This window comes from Sturnus vulgaris, chromosome 17 (genome assembly GCF_052056855.1).
Source record: "Sturnus vulgaris isolate bStuVul1 chromosome 17, bStuVul1.hap1, whole genome shotgun sequence".
In the NCBI taxonomy this organism is placed as follows: domain Eukaryota; kingdom Metazoa; phylum Chordata; class Aves; order Passeriformes; family Sturnidae; genus Sturnus; species Sturnus vulgaris.
In genome coordinates, this window is record NC_142259.1 from 13,187,714 (window position 1) to 13,212,185 (window position 24,472).

General features: G+C 42.3%; 1 protein-coding gene across 3 annotated transcripts in view; it reads left to right on the forward strand.

Moving 5' to 3' along the window:
- Positions 1 to 24,472, forward strand: part of TSHZ2 (teashirt zinc finger homeobox 2) — a 209,788-nt gene that overhangs the window by 108,421 nt on the left and 76,895 nt on the right. Inside the window, exon 2 of one of the 3 annotated variants that reach the window (XM_088175113.1) lies at positions 20,348 to 23,429. In XM_088175113.1, coding sequence (XP_088031239.1) covers positions 20,348 to 23,421 — 3,074 coding nt within the window. In that variant the 3' untranslated portion in view covers positions 23,422 to 23,429. Of the gene's footprint in view, positions 1 to 20,347; positions 24,445 to 24,472 lie in introns of those variants that run through there. The other 2 variants (XM_088175114.1, XM_014876077.2) reach the window with 2 other exon arrangements.

The window sequence follows — 24,472 nt, forward strand, 5'->3', positions numbered from 1 at the left end:
AAAGGTGCTGTCTAACAGTAAAATATTGTTCTATTAAATTCAGCCCATGGCAGATCCACTACTGAGGGCTATTGAGGCAAATAAGAACAGGGTGATGGCAGTGTGTGGTCATAAAGTTGCAATATTCAAAAATGTAGAAAAAGCAGGTTGTCAGATTTCAATAAAGCAGTGGAAATGAATAGATACATCTCAGAGCTGGTTGCTTCCTAGTGGGATGGAATTTGAATAATAATATCACACTTGAACCAAGCTGGGGCTGGATTAATGGCTGGCAGAGGCTGAGCCCCGGCGTGGTGGGGCTGCAGCAGCAGCAGCACCACTGGAAATGTTCTCATGACACCCAGAGCACTTCTGCCTGTTTGCACACAGGACAGCAAAACCAGGGCACGAGGAAAAAGGGAATTATTGCTTTAAGCTGCAATTTTCAACAAAGAAATCTCACCATTCCAAACTGTCTAGACCTTTAAAAATAAAAGATGTGCAGTATTTACAATGCTCTTCAGTATTCATGAGGCTTTGCTGCTTGTTGTAAGGCGAGATGAAAACAATACTCAGTAGATTTTCATAAGTGACACGCAACTGTAAGATTGATAGATGATGTGGATTTAATGTATGTGGAGTTCAGCTCCAACATAAAAGCTGTGATGTACCCAAACACGGGGTTTATTAAATCCCTGTTTCCTTAAATGATCATCCAAAGCCTTTCACCACTTTCTTCTTCTACCAGAAAATAAAGGGAAGAAGGTAAGAAAAAGGAAAGGAGGTAAAAGGAAGAAAAAAAACCCAACCAAGGGATTCCCCTTGGTTTTGGTAGAGAATTACAATATCGGAACTGAAAGAGACAAATATTTAGACACTCTCTCTGCATAGAGATTAATGTGAGAGTCAGAAATACATGGAATCCACTTAAATTGATGTGATTTAGTTATGAATGGTTAAACATAAGTATTCTCTGTCAAATGCCAAAACCTATTGTATTAACTCTTCCCTCTCCCCAGCCCTCCTGTAGTCTCTAAGCCTACCAAAGTCTTCCTAGACCCCAGGGCTCCTCTGTGCTCTGGGGACAGGGGACAGCACAGAATCCCTGGCATCAGTCAGGGTGGGTCCATGGCAGCTCCTGGGATAGACCTGCTCAAAGAGGGGGACCCAGGGCACAGCAAACTGCAAACTGCCCTCCTTGGGCACATCTGGGCACAGCAAACTGCAGCCTGCCCTCCTTGGGCACATCTGGGCATAGCAAACTGCAGCCTGCCCTCCCTGGGCACATCTGGAGGATGCAGGGCTGGAGCTGTGCCTCTCCCGGAGCCAGCAGTCTCCTCACACACACTGGGTCCTGTCCAGGCCTGTAACTCCACTGCTGTAACCTCAGCAGGCATTTCCCAGGCACCTCTGAAACAGCATTTCACCTTCAGTCTGGCACCAAGGCAGTTCCTTCCCCTCCCATCGCAGCTTGGCCCATCAGCTGCATTCCTGGGAATCAGGAGTGACTTACACTGCATCCCAAATCCTCTGGAAGCTGATCCCTGAGTTAATTCCCACGGTGTCTGGGGGTGCAACACACACACACAGACACACACAGAGACACAGACACTCCTTGGGAGCAGCTGTAACATCCTCTGCGTCCTCTGCAGCACTTTGCTCCAAAGGTGTATTTGATTCTTAGTGGAACATCTCGGTTTCAGGGTCATTTCTTGTGACAGCTCCATGTCTGTCTTCTTTATCACCTCAAGATTTAGCAAAATGGTATAATTAGGATAGCTGTGCTCCTTCAGCCAGGCAGCTGCTTTGGAAATCAGGCCACTTTAGCTGTGTTAAAGGAGCAAACTGAAATCAGGCTCTGTGCTCTGACCCAAATGTGACTTTTTTTAGGGACTAGAAATACTGCCATTGTGTTTAGGCCTTGTGTGAATCATTTACTGTGGATTGATTAGGGAGCACTCATTGGATTCTGATTTCCATTATTGAAAGGTGGGATATTGGTGCTGTGCCATGGGATTTGTGACCTGAAAACCTAACAGAGGCTACACCTGGATGCACCTGATACCAGTTGCCATCACCTCTTCTCCCTGTACTTTAAACTTGTTATTTTCAAGTACTCTTCCGTTTCCAAACAAAAATTGAATTTCAGTTCTTCTCTGCCTTACCTCTTTTTCTTCCTTAAAAGAAATGATGCACGGTAATTTTTCCAAGTTTGACAATTTCATGGAATATCCTGAGCTGGAAGGGACCCACAAAGATCAATAAAGTCCAACTCCTGGCTAAACACTCCTGCAGCTCTGGCAGCCTTGGGGCAGTGCCCATTCCCCTGGACACCCTCTGGAGAAAGAATCTTTTCCTGATATCCAACCTAAACTTGCCCTGGCACAGCTTCATTCCGATTTTTTCCACTCCAGCAATAGCTTCAACTAACAAGGCTTTCTCAGGAGCTACTGGCAATTTTTTTTTTGTAACACTGAGGAAGAATTTAAACCAAAAATTGAGGGTGGGATAGGAGACAGAAGTGGAAGGGAAGAGGGCAGTGCATATCCTTTTGAATTTATAAACAAGTTCAAGTCAGTGACTGTGTTCTCTCCCCTCTAACTGCTGGTAAATATCTGAGGAAATTGTTTGTAATAGAAATGTTTATTGGAAAAATAAACTTCAGCAAATACTTGTGGAAAACAAATGGCAGATCCAATCAATCCAATATGACAACACATTTGCTTTAGAAATTTGAAACCAAGCTCTATTGCATGCAATCCAGGGGAAAAAAACCTCTTGTGTACCTGGTCCAAGTGAACCTGCATCAAAATGCTCTTGGCATTAAGAATCATCTGCAGAAAAGATTTTGAATTACAAATACCGTGCTGAAGGAAACTTGCAAATTGTAAATAAGGAGCTGAAAATCATCAAATTATTTTTAGAGTGTACTTCTTTGGCTTTGCTGCCTGCACAGGGGTGCTCATGTTTGTGAAGTCTTCTGATTTTCTGTACAGATATGTGCACACAAAAATATTCATAATCACCTGAAGGACTGGGAAAGGAGTATAGAAAAAGGAGAGCTAAGGTCAGGCAAGGGGAAGAATGGGAAATATTTTGTGCAAATAAATAAATAAAGGGAATTTGTTGATTGTTGTGCTTTCTAAAATAGGCCCTGTTGTGTCTCCTCAGCTGTTCGTGGAGTTGTTGCCTCTGGTAGGAGCTGCTTTCCTTAACCAACAAAAACCTGCTTAGTGCTGCTTGTCCTCTTTTGTTTTGTTTTTATAATTGAGTTTTGCCATGTGTGAAATCCCAATATTTTCTTGAAACCATGAGGATTAAATGCTTGACAAATTGGAAAGATTCGGGAAAGGCACAAGACTTGGAAAAGTTGGGAGTTCATTCCCTGGTGTTTTTTCTCACATGAGCACATGAACTTTTTAGATCTGTGACTTTCTTTTGAAAATATTAAGCACAGTGAGGAATGAGCATCTCTGGGAGTTTCTCTTCTCTCCACAGATTCTTTCCTTTAGTATTTCAGTTCTGTACATCTCTTTAGTCTCTTGGAAATGGCTTTTTTGGCTTTTCTCTCAATTCTTGTGCAATATTAAACATATTGCCCTGTGCTAGCTCTGAAAGGGAAAGATGATGGCTCTGCTTTTGGGAAGGAAATAATTCAGGTTCTGCTGATGTTTGCAGATGGGCAGGTCGGGCATCCCTTCGTGTGAGTGGGCACAATCTCTTCCTCAGGGAATTTGAGCTTTTTTCTCATCCCTACCATAAATTTGGGAACCGTGGATGGATGTGCTTCCCAATGAGCTCCAGCACCTTTCTGTCCCAGAGCTATCACGATGTACAAACACATTCCCCTTTCCCAAACCCATCACCCCAGATCTCCGGGAACAATCCCTGCATTTCTCCGTTCACAGAGATAATAACAGCCCTTCCTTTGTTGTGCCTGCCGAGATTGGCATCTCTGCATCTCACAGCCAGCCTGGAACAACAGAGCTCTCACCTTGCCCGGGCAGGGGGCTCTGACACCCAGCTGAAATTAAGACCACGCTCAAAAAAAGGAAAGCTGGGTGCTAAATACCGAGCGAGTTCTGTGGGGTTTGTTTCCCAAGAGCACATCGCAGCCAGGTAACCCCTCCTGGAAGTTTTATTTGTGATTTCCACGAGGCTCCCGCAGCCTCTGCCTGCACTGAGGTGCCTACTTGGAGTTCGCTTTTTTAATTAAGGCTCTGTATTGTAACTAGTCAATGTACATTATTGGGAGAATGAATGTCAATGCCAGTGCTTTTTCTTTCTCTCCTTTATCTTTGTCAATGATTCAAAGACATGATTTATGGTTAGTCTCCGTCTTTCAGGATCATCCATCAAGCGCTGGTTTCACTACAGGGCTCCAAGTTGTAAATCATGCAGAAAGGCTGTCACTCATCTCATTTAACCCTTTACACACGGGGATGGAGGAGGCGGGCTCTGCCTCTCACAGCTGCAAGAAAGAGCAATAAAATGGCCATAAAATTGATGAAGTTAGACTAATCTACACCATTAATTGTTCCTTGTAATGCAATAATTATTATGAGGGACAATTAAAAAAAACAGGGCATGACTCCACCCTCCAAGTTCATCCTGAGAACCTGGAGGACTCCAGGGCTCCATAAAATGTGTCACATTTTTGTTTTCCCTTTCGAGCTCCGTTCAGATTTTTTAATGTCCATTACAGGCATGAGCCGAGCTTCTCTTTAGAATCAATCACAGGCTACTTCTGACCATGACCTTGCAGCGACTAAAGGAGTGCAAAAGCCCATTAGCAGCCGCTATTTTCAGCTCGAAATTAACAGTTCTTTTTTCTTCTCTCTCCTTTTCCCCACTCCACCCCTCCTCCTCCTCTTTTTTTTTTTTTTCCCTTTTCTTCCTTTTTTTTTTTTTTTTTTTTTTTTTTTTTGGACAGGAAGACAGCAAAAAAAATGAAATGTGTAAGTGGCACGGGAGCCTCCACGCTTAGCCTTGTCTCTCAGGGCTGGTGACAGCTTTGGCCGAGTGGCTGATGGCTCCTCCCGCTGTCCCCTGCCAGCCCTGGCCACTGCTCCCAGTGCCACGGAGCACCAACTTCCACACAATGCTCCCAGCACAAAGCCAGGGAGACTGGCGTTAAATAATGAGGTGTCTTTCTTTTTTATCTTGCCGCTTTATTTATTTATTTTTTGGGGGGCTCTCCAAGTGTTGGAACTTGGTAATGGAGGGTTATTAATGAAAAATACACGTTTGGGGTCTATTTGTTTCGATTCTGCGGTGAGTTGATGGCAATTTTAGCCCTGAATTATGTATGGCTCTGTTTTGCCTAGGCAAGCTGATACAAACAACAAATATAGTTAGAAAAAGATATATCAGTAAATAAACTGAAAGGTTGTAAAATATGAATGTTTATCATCCAGACGGTGCCGCTTCTCTTCTTTTTTACATGAACTCTACTTGAGATGGTATTTAGGAGCTTGGGACTTCTTCTATTGCAGCAATCTCTGCAGCTTGTCACGAAAACAAATGACACCAGAGGGAACCTTGTCTTACACTGTATTCTTTTGCATGAACCTCCGTCTTCTTAAGGTGCTCATAATTTAAATTTATATCCTGATTTATTGGAAGATAAGATCCTACCTTTCTTCCCTCACGGAGCCCTGCTCTTTTTAGCCCAAGCTCCTTCCCTTTTCCAGGGCACTCAGGTGGGCAGGGAGGGCAGGGCAAGGAGGATGGATCCCATTGCATCCTTGTGGAAGGGCACAGGGAGCTGCTCCCAGCCCATTCCTGCTGTAAAGGATAACACCTGCCACTGCTCCTGAGCCTTGGCAGCCCTCACTTTGTAAACTGGGACTTCTCTGCATCTTACACAGCATCAGGCTGTGAACTTGGGGGGGAAACAAAGGGTAATTCAATTGTCTGATGATGTCAAGAGAAACTCTGCATCCTCCATCCAGGAGATCAGTTGTGGTATTGAAAATATCATCCATTGTGAGCATCATGATAAATTAGCACTTGTTTTATTCTGGACTAAAGTCTCATCCCACAGGGATCTCCAAGAGTTTCTGCTGCTAAAATATAGCATAGAGGAAATTACAATTTTAGCATCTCTCTGCAGTCTTAATTAAGACTGTTCTTCTGATATAAAGCTGTGGTGTCTAATTACCAGAAAGCTGTCAGAAAGTAACTTTCAAAAAACCTGTGTCAGAAAAGAGTTGAGAAGACTGGAAATATTTTATAGTGCTGGTGGATTTTTTTTACATCTAACAGACAACATTACTACTAATTCCTGTCTCTCAATGTTCCACCTATGAGATAATTCCAGTTCCAGCCCCTCTTCACCAAACAGTTCCTTTTTGTCCAGGTGACATTTGATAGGTTTTGCTGGAACAATCAGGGGAGTGTTTCCCACCATTTTTTTATTTTGTACATTCACAAAGTACCTGAAGTTTTTGATTTCAGTGTATTGCACACACATTTTTCCCTTCGACAGCAGCAGAAACTCTGCAGTGCAACACTCCCAATTAACCTGGGGCAGATCAGGAATCCTCTTGGAGATGCATTCCTGGCTCTTGGGTTTTGTCCTGGAAAAGGCTGGGATTTAAGACAAAATCTGCTCTTTTGCTTGGCAAGGATTGAGCAGAGGCTGTGCTGGCTCAGCCCTGCCTGGGAGAGCCCAGGAAGCTGAGCCAGGTGTGGTGACCTCTCCTTAGCCCAGGGACCAGCCCTGAGCCCAAGGCTTTGGTTTTGTTCCCAGCTCAAAGTCCCTTTGCTCAGATTTGCATCAGGTAAAAAAAAAAAAACCAACCCCAACCTAGGAGAGGTAATATGATGAATGCTGACAGGTACATTTGCTACAATTGATTAAACACTTTTGCCATCCTTAGGATTTTCTTTCCCCTCCTGGTGCCTTGCAGAGAGAGAGGTGTGAGTGACTTTGTCACTGACATTAAACACTTGTATGTACTTGGAGCTGCAAAATGTTATCCCCAGAGTTTGTTTACTCGATCTGTATTTCCAATCAGTGCAGAAGGTTTACTAAAGCAGTTCATTACTGATTTATTTATGATGTATTTAGATAGCAAATATGGTTCTGTCAGCAGTTGCTGGCTAAACAGTGTTGACAGACATTAATAGCATATGGTATAGGAATGGAATTATGATCTTTAAGAGTCTTTGTGTCTCAACATACATTTACAGTTTGCATCTTTTCTTAGGTAGGGAGACAGAGAACTTCCAAACAAGCAAACACTGTTTCTTTTTCTTCTTGTAACCTTTGGGGTTTGCTGGTGGTGACATTAAAATCTTCTGTGCCTGTTTAGCTGTTCAATTTAATGGAAGACAAATTCTCCCAAAGGTTTAATTTATTCTCACAAACTGAAATCACTGCATTCTCACCATGGGAAATGGCCTTAATTTTCCCAGCCTTCAGTATACATCAAGCATATAATTCATTTCTCCCCCCTCAATACTTCTCTCATTAGAAAACAAAGTTTTTGATATTTAAATGTTACATGGTTTAAGTTGAGAAACAGAATTCAGCCCCGTAAAGTGCATTTGCAGACATGATTGCCTCCCTGACAGCAAGGGGTTTATGCAGGGTGGAAGAGAAAAACACTTGAATTTTTGACCTTTAATTGTTTGCTTCCACCAACAGCAGCATTTTCACCCATGTCAAGGAGAAAAGGCAAAAAATGAGGCTGCTCACAGAGGAGGGAGGAAAAGGCAGTGGTGAAACCACCTTGGGGCAGTTGATGCTGCTGGAGGAGACTGAGCTGGGAAGAAGAATTTCATATGAGAGGTTGTCTCTGAATCACAGGAGGGTGAACAAATTAGGAAATAATACAGGAAATCATCTTATCCTTTTTTTTTTTTTTTTTAATTCATGGTAACTGAGGAGGTGAAGTGAGAATTCACTGTTTCGTTTCCAAAGCAGTGGGCAATGCTTTGCTTTCCACAAAATGGAATTAATACCCCCAAAAAATCTTTGCTGCAATTAATGGTTGGGCTCAATGACCACGGATGTCTTTTCCAACCTCAATGATTCCCTGATTCTGTGATCTGTAGGTGCCCATCAGACAAAAAGAAACAACACCAGGAACAAGAGAGAGCCAAGAAAAACAAAACATTGAGCCAATTCTTCCTCCCCCTAAATCCTTTTGCTTCAGAAGAGTTATGCCAGTAAGAAATTCAGCTTCTTGCACATGGAAAAGTGAATATATCCTTAACATCTGAAAAATTATTAGAAATTAAACCCTTCAGAGTCAGACTTCTCTCAGTGCATGGAGCTCCACAGACCCCAAGGGTTGGTGCAATCAAGCTGCCCCTGACATTTTTGGCTTCTTTTCCTCCCAGTGAGTGTTTAAAGACTTGTTTGAAAGGGGCAGACACTAAAACATGGTGAATTCTTAAATAATGGATTAAAAGCAGTTTCAGTCTTTCTGCAACTTCTTCCTTTAAGCGTGTTTTTCTCTCTTTGTTTGTGCAACCCATTTCCAGTCAGTGTGAAGGAATTGACTGCACAGGAGCAGTATAATAAAAATAAAATAAAATAAAATAAAATTATAAAATTCCAAAATTCAGATACAGACTGGTCAAACTCCAGCTGTGCATTGGTGGATACAGCAATTAACCCATGTGGACAAGGAGAATTGAGAGTTGTTCAAGACAAACCTTGTGCAGGTATTGGTTCATTTTGTGGCAGGCTTTGCCTTCATTTAAATTTTAGATTGATAAACAGATTAAAAATGCTTTTTTAAGGTGTTAGTGCTGGTAGAAAGAGAAAGAAAACCAGGCTGAAATGCTTTGAAAGGGAAGTATTGTCTGGATTTGAAGCTAGTGGATAAACTGAAAGTGTTTAGACAGTCTGTAATGAAGTGTTGTTGGCCTCTGGTCTGTAATAAATGCTTCAATTTTATAGCTCCAAATCAACTTTACCCATAAAATCCTAAGGGACTTTCTCTATTTAGCAAATCAAGCAGGGCTTGGTGTCCAGAGCCAGAGTATCCTCGTGTGTTGTCAAAAAGCTCTGCAGAGCTACACTTGCACAGCTCCCACCCATTAAAACAGCAGAAATTACAGGGTTTGCTTTCACATTATCAGCACTCTGTACAAAACCTGTGCTAGATAAGGTGCACGAGATTTTTTTTGTCATGAATAATCAGATTCTTGGTAGCAAATGGATTTTCCTGGTTTGAATCCAAGCCTCGATACAATTATTGGGTGGGTTTCTGTTCAGGAAGTCCAGTTAGTGTGTCAGTCTTTTATTTTAACACTACAACATAACACTAACTTTATTTCTTATTTCAATTATTGCTCCAGAGCTCTGTTTAAAATCTGAGTGGATATCCTGTGCCACATTCCCACAGAATAAACACAGTTGGAGCACGGATGGAAATGCAATGTCCAGAATTCCCTGTAGTGCTCCTTGTCCCAACCTCTCCCTGCATCTCTCAGAAAGCAGACTGGGCTTTCTAATTCTCTCCAATAATCCTGCTCTGCTCATCCTCTGGATTCCCAGGAGGATTTTGAGGGAAAACCTTTCAGATTCCTGTGTTGCTGTGGAGGTTAAAGCCCTGCTCACGTCGAAGAGAACCCTCTCAGAGCCAGCTCTGCTCTGCACTGCTTTGATTGATTTATTTCCTGCTGCTTGTACTTTCACTGATCACTTTCTTATTACTTTCCCACTTCCATCCATTTCAGCTTTCCCTCCTTTTCCAGCCATTCCTTACGCCTCCCCTGCCACCTGCTCCCACCTGATGGATGGGCTGCTCAAAGAGTTGATCCTGCCCTGGCATGGGCCCTTCCCCAGGAAATAAATGATGCCACACAGACACAAAATGATGCCCTAATAAACACCCAGGCCCACTTGCTCCTCTGCCCAAGTGCAGACCTCCAGGGATGGTGTCCCAGTTGAATGTTGATGAAATGGAGGAGGGAGAAATTTAAACTAAAATGGAGCATTTTGATTTTTTGGTGTGGATTTGATCTCTTGAAAATTCTGCACTTACCCTGGGGATTACTAGAACAATAATAACTGTATTTTAATTCTGTAAACATTTTTTAAATGGCCCTTTTTAAATGGCTTTCTTTTATATATATATATTTGGATTTGCCTGCAACAGCAATTCATCTCTGAAAGTCAGTATTCTGAATAATTTGGTAGAGGTCAGATGCCCTCATGTTGCATTTCCTTCCAAGTCTGAGAGGCCCCAGGAAAAAAAAAAAAAAAAAAAAAAGAAATGGGGCAATTCATAAAGTTTTGTATAAAGTTTTGTTACTCTGTTATAGAGCTGGGTAGTAGAGAGTTGGGTCGTGGTTAATCCTTCCTTTCAGCTCTTTCAGGACTTCAGTCTGCATTTTTGATCACTGGAGTGTTTTGTGACCTCCTGCAGGCCTCAGATCCACTTCTGCTGGAAATAATAAATGGCTTTTTTGTACCCTCGGAGGTCCCTCTCTGCAGCAGTGGTGACATCATGGTACCTGTGCTGCACAAGTCGTTTCTGTCAGTAATGACCTCTCTGATTACTGGAGTTTTTGCCCATAACTCAGAGTTGTTATTTCTTGCTGAGATTCAGGAAAAGCTGAGCCCGTGCAGCTGCAGCCTCCTGTTGTTGCTGCCTCTTTTTTCATGCTCTGTCCCATGTGATAAATGTCAGATATCACTTAGGACAGGGCAGGAATGCAGACTGAGACTGGGGTGATTATGATCTGTAAATGATCTGTGCACTGGCCCTGGCTCTCAACCCTTCCTTGGATCATTTGAGACCCAATTTAAAAGAACACAGCTTAATATTTGGGTTTCAATAATTTTTCTTTCTTTTCTTTCCTTGAAATTTCCATTATTTTATGAATCTTGATAGATACTTGGACACTGTGTTTATTTTCCATATCAGTTGAAAGCTTTTCCTCTTGACATGGATTGATTTGTTTTGCACAAGTTTCTTTGCAGAATGGAGCCAATAGTACTAATTTTACTACTAAAAATTATTAGAACTCTTGCTATTAAAAGGTCTTTATATCTGCAAGGAAACTGTGGGGCAGCATCTCAGACTGGGTGGAAAAAGAGAAGAAAGTGCTGGAGTGAATCAAAGCAGGGAGATTATGGGGGAAGGAAGAATTTTATTCCATGTTGGTAAAAGATTTTAGCAGGCAGGCTGGTGTTGGAGGCAGTAAAAAACAAAAGAGCAAATAAATAAATCAAATCAATAAATAATGAAATAACAGATGTAATAATAAACATGCAGTGTGTTTACATTGGCAATCAAGAGAGTGAGAGGAGATGATTCCCCCTAATTTCAGGCAAAACTGGTTGCCAGTTCGTGTTTCCAGAGCCACCTGAGGTTGTGCCTCTCAGAGAGAATATTTCATAGCAGGACCTTAAAAGTTTTTCCATTTTGAAAGAGATTCCAAAGGATCACAGGCTGATTCTTCTCCCAGTTGCTGCAACGAGACAGGAAAAGCAGGATCAGACCCTCTGAGTGCCCATCCCTGGCACAGAAACACCCAAATATTGTCGAGGTGAAGGGAAATTGTCCATATTTTGTTTTAAACCCTCTTTTGGATGGCTTGTTTCGATTTCCCTCCTTCTGCAAAGGGACACAAAGGTGGTGCTGATGCCACTGTGCCCATGGCAGTGCCAGCAGGAGGAGAAGCTTTGCTCCAGTGAAACTCTGGCTGTTACCTGTGGCTCTGTTCCCTGGGCTGGCTTCCAGCTGTTGTGTCTGCACGTCTGAAGGAGATGTTTTGACCTTTCTCATCTCTGACTGGTGTTGCAAAGATGGAGTGATGTAGAACAGAGATTTTGTGACAGAGTAATAATAAGAAAGAATCTGACTGCCAGTTGCTCATTACTGGATCTCTTTTAAATGCCAGAACCTTCTATGTTTGCCTTCAAACAACACTGAGCACCTAAATCACCATGGTAAACAGATATAGAAAGAGACAGAAAGGTTAAAAGTGTACTCATAATCTCTTGCTTTTCCTCCTAAACATGTTTGATAGCAATATTGTTTCTTAAAAACAATATGACCTCATTTGTAAAGCAATATTCATGCTAAACTAGTCAGCTGTTAAATATACCCAGCGCTGTGCATTATGATGAAGCTAAACCAGAATTTCAATTATTTTCTGGACACATTTAAAATTATAATACTTTACTGGGTTAGTGTTATAGTTCATCCAAATTACTCACAAAGTATCATATCAATCTCTAGCAAGTGCTTATTGCTTACATCTCTGGGAAGTTGGTGGAAGGAAGATGCTGTTGGGGGTAATGACCTTCATGCTGCCTTACAGCTCTGATGGTGATGGGGCTGTAAGTGCAGGCAAGCCTAATGGTCAAAAGTCAATGTTTGCTGGCCATCATATTTGTCACCACAGAAGCAGAGTGTTCATTTGGACCACCACATACAGCAGGACGTTCCTGGAAGGAAAATAAAGAGGGGAATCAGCCACTTGATGATCTGTGTATTCTCCCTTTAACACCATGATCCCAGCAAGGGAAAATTCACACTTCAGAATTATTTGCAGTTTTTTATTGCCTGGAATGCAAGATCAAAACAAAGCAGGCAGATGAGGAAGATAGATTTCATTATACTCCCACTTTCTACTTATGTACCTTATCTAAAGAGATGTTGAGAGAGAAATGATGCTGCAGCTCTGAGTAACCAGCATGGATTTATGAGGATTACTGGCAAGCCTGGCTTAAAGCAGGTCTTACTGGGGCTGCACTGGGACTGAGTAGCCAAAAGGAAAATCCAAGGCCCACTGCTCTTTAGACAAATGTTATAGCAATGCACTTTTAAAACCATATTCATATTTTCTAAAATCAGCTCTGATAGAAGGTGCTGGGCAATGGTTTATTGCAAGGGACTTGTCTTTTCTGCAGCATCTTCAGCTGGGCAGAAACTCTGAGCTTTAATAAAACATTGGGGAAGTTCTGCTGGCTTCATCTCTAACCATCACTAGATCACCATGCTGAGTCCTCAGGAAAATCTGATTTTCTGTTCTATTTACTGCTCTTACCCCAACAGGGGCAAATGTTTAGGAGCTCTCTTGAATTGGGTCATAACTTCTCCATGAGACTGAATGATCTGTTGGATTTAGCCAAGCTTCTCTGTTTTGAGTTGGACTGGCCAAGAAATAAATAATCAGCCTTTTCACAACAGCAATTAAATAATTTGTCTCTCCCATCATACTCTTGATCAGTTATTAACAGAAACAGCAATTTCCCAACTCGAACACCCCAACCCAATGGGTCTGCAAGGTCTGGTCCTGCACAGCAATGAAAAGGAACATGATTCTGTGGATCTGTTTTTACAATAACCCTTGTGCTTTCAGGGCTGAATCCTCCTGTCTGCCCAAGAGCCTCTCCAGGCAAAGTGCTGGTCCTTGATCTCCCAGGGTTTATTGCATGTCCTGTCCCCACCTGCTCCCAGCCAGGCCCAGCTCTTCTCAAGGAGAATGTGCTGTCCATGAGATAAGCCATGGATTCAATAGGAACAAGCTAAAGATTTATTTTTTCTTTTCAAGATAACAAGCAAGTGTCCATAAACATAATCCTCATCTTCTTTCTATTTATAATTGCAGTTAATATAAATGTACTTCATTACTGGAGAGCAGTCTTCACGGCCATACAATAGCAAACAAATTCTTCAGAAGCATCTTTAATTATTCATTTGGCTGCACTATATTTTATGCTACTTTTCATAAATGTTAATCTTTATTATTGCCCTACCAGGAAAAAAAAAAGAAAGGAGGAAAGAAATACCTGTTATTAAATGACCTATCAGGCTGACATGGATAAATGTTGGTAGCTATTTAATTGTTTCCCATCTGCAGTTTTATACAGTTTCTATCAAACTGAAGGGTAATTTTTTTAGTAGCTGCTTATTTTAAATGTACAAAACCCTTGTGTGTAATTCCATTAGCTGCCCTACAGCATTGCAATCTACAGTTTCCCTGAGGCTGTTGTGAAATATTGATGAAATCCTTGCTTTTGTGGCTTCCTCTGATACACTAAACATTTGTCTGATGTTAGTTGAACTTGAATGGATCTGTTCAGAGTTATATCAGTAGTGACTTCAAAGGCTGTAAGGCTGTTACAGTTTTTTTTACAAACTGAAGTTTCAAAGCCTTACCATGTGGTACTTTAAAAAAACAAAGTTCATATCAAATGAACCAAAGTGTTAGCAATACACTGGTAAGACTCATTACAATTTCAATTTCTATAGATATATATGTTTTTGTGATTCTGATTGGTAGCTCATGCCATTGAAAGAAATTTAGATTGCTACTTAGGGCAACCTAGGATAATGAAAGAAGGAAAACATAATTTGAAACTTGGATTTTAAATGAAGTAATCTATAAATTTACAAAGCCACTCTGCTCTTTTCTACAACAATAAATAGGACAAGAGAAAACAGAAGAAAGACAAAGGGAGACAAAAGTTTCAGACTTCTCTTTTCATCAGCAAAGTGATTTACTCTGGTGCAATTAAAGTGACTAATGAGGAAAACATATTTGCTGCTACTGTATCCCTTGAATTTTCCAGGCCATGCTGCATCTTGGAAAGCAGCTTTGTGCCTGCACCAGGAACTGAGTGGAGCTCACAGTGATGGGCTGAGGATGTGTGACTGTCCCAAACCTGTCCCAAACCTCACCTGGGGATGTGTGACTGTCCCACACCTGTCCCAAACCTCACCTGCTGAGGCCAGGACAGGAGTGTGGTGTGAGGGAAGGCAGCTGGGGTGGTTGGGGCAAGGGGGAGGTTGAGCTCTTTGCAGTCACAGAATTTTTTAGGAGCATTTTATTTAGAAATACAGTCTGGGGATCACCAAACACCATCAGCTGGTTGTAAAAATGACATTGTCAGTTCCAGGAGTTTGTAGAAAATAACAAATATTTTTAACAAGGGGAAAATTATTCACTCAGAGCCCTCGTGTGAGGAACTGAACTCCTGGCTCCAGCCAGGGTGGAATCATCTCCTGCAGCAGCCAGGACCTGGCATGGAGTGGATTCACACTGGCTGAATGCAGAGCTGGCAAGGATGGCTCGCTGCTTTTGATTCAATAACTGCCTATGCAAACAATGTTATCCTTAAGGAAAATTATTCAAGGAAAACCTCCAGAACAATTCCTTCCCTCCTCTGCACTCAGCTCAGCAGCTCACATCAGCTCACCTCTCTTTTTGCTTGTGTTGGTTTTTTCCTGTTTTATGATTGTTTTTGAGTTTATGGGTCACTGATCATTTGGCTCATATCTGTGCAGGATGAAGTGCAAAGGACATCATCTCTTCTGGTTTTGCTGCTAAGGACCCACTGAAACTCGGGATTATTTTGCCTTTTTAACCAGTAGGAAATTGGATATTTAATAGAAAACTTTATAATACAACTCTAATTAAAGTACAACAAAATGAAAGCCCCAAATTGCTTCATTTCAACATCGTATATAAATAATAGTTATGGCTTCATGGAATTGCCTTTGTGTGTTAGAATTCAGTCAGTGTGGAAGCCACTCTTCTCCTTGCTCCTGCAGAAGCTGCTCCTGTCCTCCTGCAGTGGATGGTGGTGGGTGTTCCTTCTCCTACTCTGCAAGAGCCAGGAATTCATGCCTTGGTATCAGCTGCTGTAACTAGTTGAAAAATAAATTTTTTTGAGGGGAAAAAAAAAAATCTCAAAGGAATATTAGGAAAAATCCCTCCTTTGAGATGCCAAGTTGTTTTGGACACAAAATTCATCACCATGGTGGTGATCCACACCGAGGCACTGCAAACTGAGTGTGGGTGTGATGGTAAATAGTAACAGCAGCAAAAGCTGCAAAAAATGCCCCATTATCCAAATGAATAAATTGGCCTCCCAGCAAAGAGGCAACTGAGCATCCTCAGCCTTTTCTGAGGACATCCAAAGCCTTCCTCAGGCTGCACCTGGCTTTGGAAATAAAAACACCAGGGCTTTCAGGGCAGGTGACAGAGATGTCCCTTTGTCCCTTCCATCCATCATTCACAGCCAGGTGCTCTCTGTGCAGATTCAGGAACCTTTCCCTGAGTTTTCTTTCCACCCTGGAGAACTTAACAGGAAGTTATTTGCGTGGTACAGAAATTTTGAACATAGCCTTAAAAACTCTGAAATTCTACAATTCACTCCTTTATGACAAATTTCATACTTGGAGAGTTCTTTCCATGGAATTCCATTGCTTTTCCAGAGTGTTCTATTGGTTTTAATCCCTTTAAATTCCAAAATGTCTTTGATAAAGAGTTATGCAATAGAGTAGGGAGCTATTTTTCCCCCAGCTGCCAATTTCTCTCTTCAGCTGATTTTCAGACTGGGATGAAACTGTAGCTTTGAACTCCTACAAAGAGCCAGGTTAAGATTTGTCTGTGGGTGCTTAATGCAGTTGGACATCTTGGAGAAGGAGGAATGAGAAGTGGTCATTATCCATTATCTGCTTGGAACCTTTCAGAGAAACAAACAGCTTCTGCCAAACACAAAAAGATGTTTGAGCTGAAGCCAGACAAGGAGGAAACAAGATCACCTTCTAGCACTGTGAAATTGCTTTCCTGATGATGTTGTTTCAAGGAAAACTGGGATATGTATGGCTGAAGAAGGGCAGGTGGTGCCATGGGTTTTACATGGATTAGCAGAGTTGTTCTGGACAATGATTCACTGTCCCTTCTCTTGGCAGGAAATAAATTTTCCAGTCTGGGAAAGAAACACACATATATATATATATATATGCATTTTAATAAATGTTTCTCTAAATGGAAAAAGAGCAAATTTGAGTGAAAATAGGATCTGCTGCTGGAAAAGTTAACAGTCAGCATGAACACTTCTGACACTCCACAATTCAGGTCAGGAGTGATGGATAATGTGGTGCCACTCCCAGGTTAGTCCTGGATGTCAGAGCTGGATTCATCCCCTGGGAGCCTGGCTTGGTGCTGTCTGCAGGGAAAGGTCCCAGCTCCAAGGGCATGGGGGTGGGTTTAGACCCAATTTTTGCAGGTATATTAACTGGTCCTGGGTTTTTTTAGCTCCTCTGTGGAAATATTCCAGAAATAGCTAAGAAAATGTTGTCTCTGAAGAATAAAGAACCAGCTGTTTATTGCAGCTCTCATCCTAGAGAAGCAGGTTCTGAGGTTGCCATGAATGCAATCACAAAGACACAGATGGGAATTAAGAAACCAAAGAATTTGGAATTATATTTGTGATTATTATCCATATAATAATATTATCCTTACTGATGTCATGATTTTGAAATACCCTATCTTGAGATCAATCAGCACTAAACCAAAGACTTCCATTTCCATTTAGGAAGCCAAATATTGCTTCCATTCAATGCTTTGAAGCTCCTGAATTTTGTCAATTCTTAATGATAGTGACATTTCAGTCTCTCACTTCTTCAAGACTGCACTTTTCCCATCTTACATCTGCCTGGGCCTGTTTAATTTTGGTGGGAAAAATTCTCATCTAAGAAAGGGAGGAAGCATTCATCCACTTATTGAGTTTGGATTTCTTTCATATTATTTTCTTCCCTGTAACACAGTTACACATGAGGATCTCAGAGGTTTGGAATGTCAGGATAAGCCTGGGGGAGAACTGGTGGGAAGAGAACAGGTCATTCAACAATTTATTACATGGACATCAGTGTGACGTGCAAAATTTATGCTACTTATTACAGACTCTGCATTTAAAGCATGTGGGTGTACAGATATAAGACACTCTTTACTTCTAAAATAAATAATGCAAAGTCCACTTAAATTAATGTTATTTCTGTTAACCAGCTACATCCCTTCATGTCCAATGAAATCTTGCTAAAAAGCCCTGTTGGAAGAACATGAGCATCTCTTGTAGCGAGGTTGTCTCGTAGAGCTGGTCTCCACTGTCCTTAAAATGCCCACAGCAATTTAAATCATTTACATAAACAGAAATGCTTTTACAGGGAAGATACTGAAATGTGTTTTTAAAGCTGCCCAAACCCCTAAACCATTAAAACAGACGAGACTGATGGTTTTGTGAAATTTTGATGGTGCTTTCTGCAGGTTAGAATCACAGAATCACAGAATCCAGTGCCACCCTGCCATGGGCAGGGACAGCTTCCACTGTCCCAGGCTGCTCCAAGCCCTGTCCAACCTGGCCTTGGACACTGCCAGGGATGAGGCACCCTGTGCCAGGGCCTCACCTCCTTCACAGGGAAGAATTTCTTCCACATATCCAACCTAAACCTCGTCTCTATCAGTTTGAAGCCATTCCTCCTTGTCTGTCACTACAGTTCCTGATGGACAATCCCTGTCTGGCTTCCCTATAGACCCTCTGGAGATACTGGAGCTGGTTCCTTCTCCCCCTTACATGAGATTGTGTCAGTATCTTACACAGACACCAAAAATAAAGAAGATTCCTCAGCACAAGTTACTCTTCTGTAAAGGTTATAGTAAACATGTCAATGCCTAATTAAGCAGCAAATTTTATCCATATTGTGGGGGATGTGCAGCTGTCTGGTACTTCTGCTTTTCCTAGAGAAGGACAAAGGATTCTGTCAGGAATAAACTACTGTATGTACCTTCCAAAGGAAAACTCAACTCCTTTAAGCCACAAAAAGTGGCTTAATGACACCCAGAGAATTGGTGCTGGAATGGAGAATCCAATTTGCAGTGCCCCAAAGCCATAGGAATGTTCTTTGTCGTGTGTTTTGTCTGATTCCTTCCTTGGATCCCCTCCTTGTTTGTGTTGTGTGGTGTGCCTGGCACTGGTACATGTCACACTGTGTCACAGGGTCACTGCTCCTCCCCTGGGGACCTTCTGCCACCTCCACATCCCTGCCTTCTCCTTGCTCCCCCAAAAAACACAACAGAGGGGAAGTGAGATCTGGTTATTAGGGGAAAGTTTAGGGAGGAGAAGAAACTACAGAGGTCTAAGCGTTGTCCTTGCTGCTGCTCCAGTCTGATCACCTGTTCGTGTTTGCTGTGACCCTGCTCATGCTAAAGGGATTGGGTTTTAGCATTTAGCACTTAACATTTCATATTTAGCCTCTTTGCTGAAAGCATCTGCTGAAGAGCAGTGTTCCTCCTACTGTGTGATTATTATTATTTTATCAGGCTGAAGTGATGTGCAGGTCATTTGTTCAGAGCCACTGCTGTGTCTTTGCCTCTGGTTGTGACACCTTCTCATACCACCCCTGGAGTAAGCCAAGCCCAGCTCTAAGTCAAGCCCAGCTCTAAGTCAAGCCCAGCTCTAAGCCAAGCCCAGCTTTAAGCCTGTGTGACCTGCACAGTTCCTAAACTCAAGGCAAGGGTGTGGGAAAGATGACATATGGATTTCTTAGTTCCCATCACACAGAGCCATAATTTCCCTCTTCTTGTGCTGCACCTTCATGCAGGGAATGATTCCTCTGATTCTGGTTCTTGTCTTTGGCTTGATGGCAACGTGTGGGAAGGGGCCAGAACATGCAAACAGATTGGAAAATGAAGGCTTTGTCCAGATGGGCATAACAAGGTGGAACAGTCTCCTCTGGATTTGCTAGAGGATATCTTTGGGTCAGGAGTACCAAACTCAAGGGAGAAAAATGAGCCAGGTTCTTAAAGAGCCATAAAACAAATTTCAGATAATGGGAAGGAATTGGATTCTAAATAAATATGCTCTTCCCATTCATCTTATTAATCAAAGAGTTGATTTGCCAAATAAAATCCTTCTGGATTTTTTTCTACTTTTCCAATTAACTTCTACCTCTGTCAAATCTTCTATAATTTCCAAGAGTTCTTGGTCTGAAATTTATGGATTTTACTGAGGCACAAATTGCTTTTATGGTACACAGTACATTACTTTTATAAACAAAAAGGTTTCACTTATGCCTATTAATACTTTCAGATGTTGTATTTTGTCATATAAATTGTGTACATTCTAAAGTGCATTTTTAGGTGATCAAGTGGCAAAAGGTTACTGTACCTAGATGATGCTCTGAACCAGGAAGATTATGGCATTTATTTTTCTTCTCTTCCTTGCAAATTCAACCCTTTCTCTCACTGAGGCTAAAAACAATTTCATAGAATTGAAGCTTTTAGTATAAACTTTAAATTCTTACATATGAATTTTCCAACTGTCCCATTACAGGACAGTTAGAATTATACTCCCATGACAGGAAAATTATTAACTCGGGATCTCTGGCAGTTATAAAGAATTATGATCATCTGCCAACAAAATGCAGAAACCTTCACAAAAAAAGAGACATCATTTGGCTTTTTCCCACTTCCAGAACTAACAGACAATATAGTTATAGATTAAAACAAAATCCAGTAAAGAAAATACCTAGTGAAAGTAGAAAACTGGAACTGTAGCATCCTCCTTTAACAAGTTATTTCATATATTGACATTACATTTCAGGTTATGTCCAGGAGGAAGATTTAAAGGAAGAGGAAGATATAAAGGAGGAGGAAGAAGATGACGATGACAACAACTCCACTGCCCAGCTGCAGGGCAGCAACGACACTGGCACGGATGAGGAACACGAAGTGGGTCCTGAGCAGAAAGGGAACTTCAGTTTCCAGAACTCCCCTGTCAGTCACATTTCCAACCAGGACGCAGAGAACGAATCACTGCTGAGTGACAGTAGTGACCATGTGGCAGATATCAAAAACATCTGCTCCAGGGAGCCCCAGGACCCCAAAAGCAGCTCCCACCCCAAAGCCCAGAGCGAAGCACAAGACTGCATGGATAAAATGACAGCAGTCTATGCCAACATCCTGTCGGACTCTTACTGGACAGGCTTGGGGCTGGGTTTCAAGTTGTCCAACTCCGAAAAGAGGAGTTGCGACAACAGGAACGGAGGGAACAAAGCTGATTTCGATTGGCACCAAGATGCACTGTCCAAAAGCTTGCAGCAGAATTTACCTTCCAGGCCTGTCTCCAAGCCCAACCTGTTCAGCTCGGTGCAGCTCTACAGGCAGAGCAGCAAAATGTGCGGGACTGTGTTCACGGGCGCCAGCCGGTTCCGCTGCCGGCAGTGCAGCGCTGCCTACGACACCCTGGTGGAACTCACGGTGCACATGAATGAGACAGGGCACTACCAGGATGACAACCACAAAAAGGACAAGCACAGACCTACCAGCTACTCCAAGCCCCGGAAAAGGGCGTTCCAGGACATGGACAAGGAAGATGCACAAAAAGTTCTGAAGTGTATGTTCTGTGGTGACTCTTTTGATTCCCTTCAAGATCTGAGTGTTCATATGATAAAAACAAAACATTACCAAAAAGTGCCTTTGAAGGAGCCGGTACCAACCATTTCTTCAAAAATGGTCACTCCAGCCAAGAAACGTGTGTTTGATGTGAACAGGCCTTGCTCCCCTGACTCCACGACGGGGTCTTTCTCTGACACCTTCTCTCCTCAGAAGAACACGAACCTGCAGCTCTCCTCCAACAACCGCTACGGGTACCAGAACGGGGCCAGCTACACCTGGCAGTTCGAGGCCTGCAAATCCCAGATTTTGAAGTGCATGGAATGTGGAAGCTCCCATGATACCTTGCAGCAGCTCACGACCCACATGATGGTCACTGGCCATTTCTTGAAAGTCACGAGTTCAGCTTCAAAGAAAGGAAAGCAACTTGTTCTGGATCCTTTAGCCGTGGAAAAAATGCAATCGCTGTCTGAAGCGCCAGCCAGTGACAGCCCCGTTTCAAAATCAACCAGTAAATCATCTGCAGAATGCATTGGTCCTGCCTCTGAACTTAAAAAAGAAAGTAAAAAAGATAAAGCTGATGATGCAAACAAAGATGAGAAAGCAATGAAAACTGAGGAGTACGAAGACACTCTTCAGAAACCCCTGGATCCCACAATGAAATACCAGTATCTCCGAGAAGAAGATTTAGAAGATGGTTCAAAGGGCGGTGGGGACATTTTGAAATCCTTGGAGAACACTGTCACGACAGCCATCAATAAAGCTCAGAATGGAGCTCCCAGCTGGAGTGCATACCCCAGCATCCACGCAGCTTACCAGCTCTCCGAGGGAGCCAAGCCGTCCCTGCCTGTGGGATCCCAGGTGCTCCAAATCCGGCCAACCATGACCAATAAATTGAGGCCCATAGCGCCCAAGTGGAAGGTGATGCCTCTGGTCCCTATCTCAGCAAACGTCAGCCAGTGCACTCAAGTGAAGAAGGAGGCTGAGGACAAGGAGGAGGTACAGAAGGACTATGCTAAGGAGGGTGTCCAGGCTGAGCCAGCCTCGCTCAGCCAGAGTGAGAGGGAACCTCTCCTCAAAGCTGAAGCCTCTGCAGAGCCAAAAAAGATAGAACCATGTCCCTTGAAAGAAGAAGACAAAATTAAAGAGGACAGTGGAAAAGAAAAGCCAGTCCTCAAGGAGGCACCAGCAGCTTCTCTCAGTAATGGTTGTGCTGCTGCTGCCAGCCATTCCTCGGAGCTGCCCTGTGTGAATCCCCTGAGCGCGCTGCAGTCAGTCCTGAACAACCACCTGGGCAAAGCCACCGAGCCCTTACAGCCTCAATCCAACTGCAGCCCCAGCTCTAGCACAATTTCCATGTTCCACAAACCCAACCTAAATATGATGGAGAAGCCGGTTTTATCTCCCGCTCCAACCCCACCAAAGCCTGCAAGCGTATCCAGGCACTATTTGTTTGAAAACAATGATCAGCCTATTGACCTGACCAAATCCAAAGGCAAGAAAGCTGAGTCAGCTCAAGCACAATCTTGTACTTCTCCACCTCAAAAGCACGCTCTGTCTGACATCGCCGACATGGTCAAAGTTCTTCCCAAAGCTACCACACCAAAACCTGCTGCATCCTCAAGGATCCCATCCATGAAGTTGGAAATCGATGTCCGACGCTTCGAGGACGTCTCCACGGAAGTCTCCACTCTGCATAAAAGGAAGGGCAGGCAGTCAAACTGGAACCCTCAGCATCTGCTCATTTTGCAAGCTCAGTTTGCTTCCAGCCTCTTCCAGACATCTGAAGGTAAATATTTATTATCAGATCTAGGCCCACAAGAGCGCATGCAGATTTCCAAATTCACTGGACTGTCAATGACCACCATCAGCCACTGGTTGGCAAATGTCAAGTATCAACTTAGGAAAACCGGAGGAACAAAGTTTTTGAAAAACATGGACAAAGGACATCCAGTCTTTTATTGCAGCGACTGTGCATCTCAGTTCCGAACCCCCTCTACTTACATTAGCCACTTAGAATCCCACCTAGGTTTCCAAATGAAAGACATGAACAGGCTGGCTGTGGAGCAGCAAACCAAGGTAGAGCAAGAAATCTCCAGAGTTTCAGTTCAAAGATCTCCTGAAACAATAGCTGGAGAAGAGGACACAGACTCTAAGTTCAAATGTAAGTTGTGCTGTCGGACATTTGCGAGCAAACATGCAGTAAAACTTCATCTAAGCAAAACACACAGCAAGTCACCAGAACACCATTCACAATTTGTAGCAGAAGTGGATGAAGAATAACTCTTAAGGTATGCATGCTCTATAGTGAGTTTTCATTTCAGCATTTGCAGGAGGCTCCGTCAGGCTCCGTGCTTTGGTAAAAGTAGGGGAACAGTATAAAATGCATCGCGTGTGCTGCGCCGCCCCTCCCTCGCATGTACACATCCATTTTATAACGTTTTCAGGAGCAGAGCTCGCTCAATGCAAACCCACACTGCCCTAGAGAGAAATGGTGCTGCCTATTATTTGCCAAATAGCCGTTTGCCCATTTCTCTTTTGTTCCTAAGAATAAATCATTTCACATCCACTGCACTTCTATGTGGAATGCAAGAACTAAGTGCCACTCTTTGCAGTGAAAGTGGAAAAAAGCAGATAAAGAGCACTGAAATCCAAAAGGTTATTACCTCATTCAGTGCTGGCACACCAATAAATCTGATTTGGATGGGGAAGAAGGAAAAAATTCAAAAGTCAAATTAGCAAAATCTCAATTATTCCAAGTTTCTCATAACCTCAAACAGAGCCTCGAGAATCTACAAATAACTCTGAAAAGTTCCTGTCTAGAAGTTCAGTTATTCTTCTGTTGATATTTGGATGTTCAGTTTTGTAAAATATTTTAATATTTTACACTTACTTAAACACTTGCTACTGTGAGTGGCCTTTTTTGTCACATCATTTTAACCTCTCTCTCCATCATTCCTTCTTTAATCTTTAAGATGTTTGATTATATTTTGCTTCACGTTGGTGGAAGTCAATCCATAAACATCACTGACTTCAGTGCAAGTTCTCATATAACCTGGGGGAGATAATGCTTAATTGAGATTTTTTACAAGCTTAATATTTCCAAGACCTGTTAGTAGGATACTGCTGCGTTAGTGTTGCTATTTTTTTTTTTTTTTGCTGCAAGATACACCAGTTGCCACAACCAATGTTTATAACATGTAATGTAATATTCAGATGCCACACCATTTTTGCATTTTTAATTTTACTTGATTCACAAACTTGAATATTCTTGATTGAAATAAATATGCAGAACATCAACTAAAAGTCCAAATAGAAGTTTTTTGTTCTAACC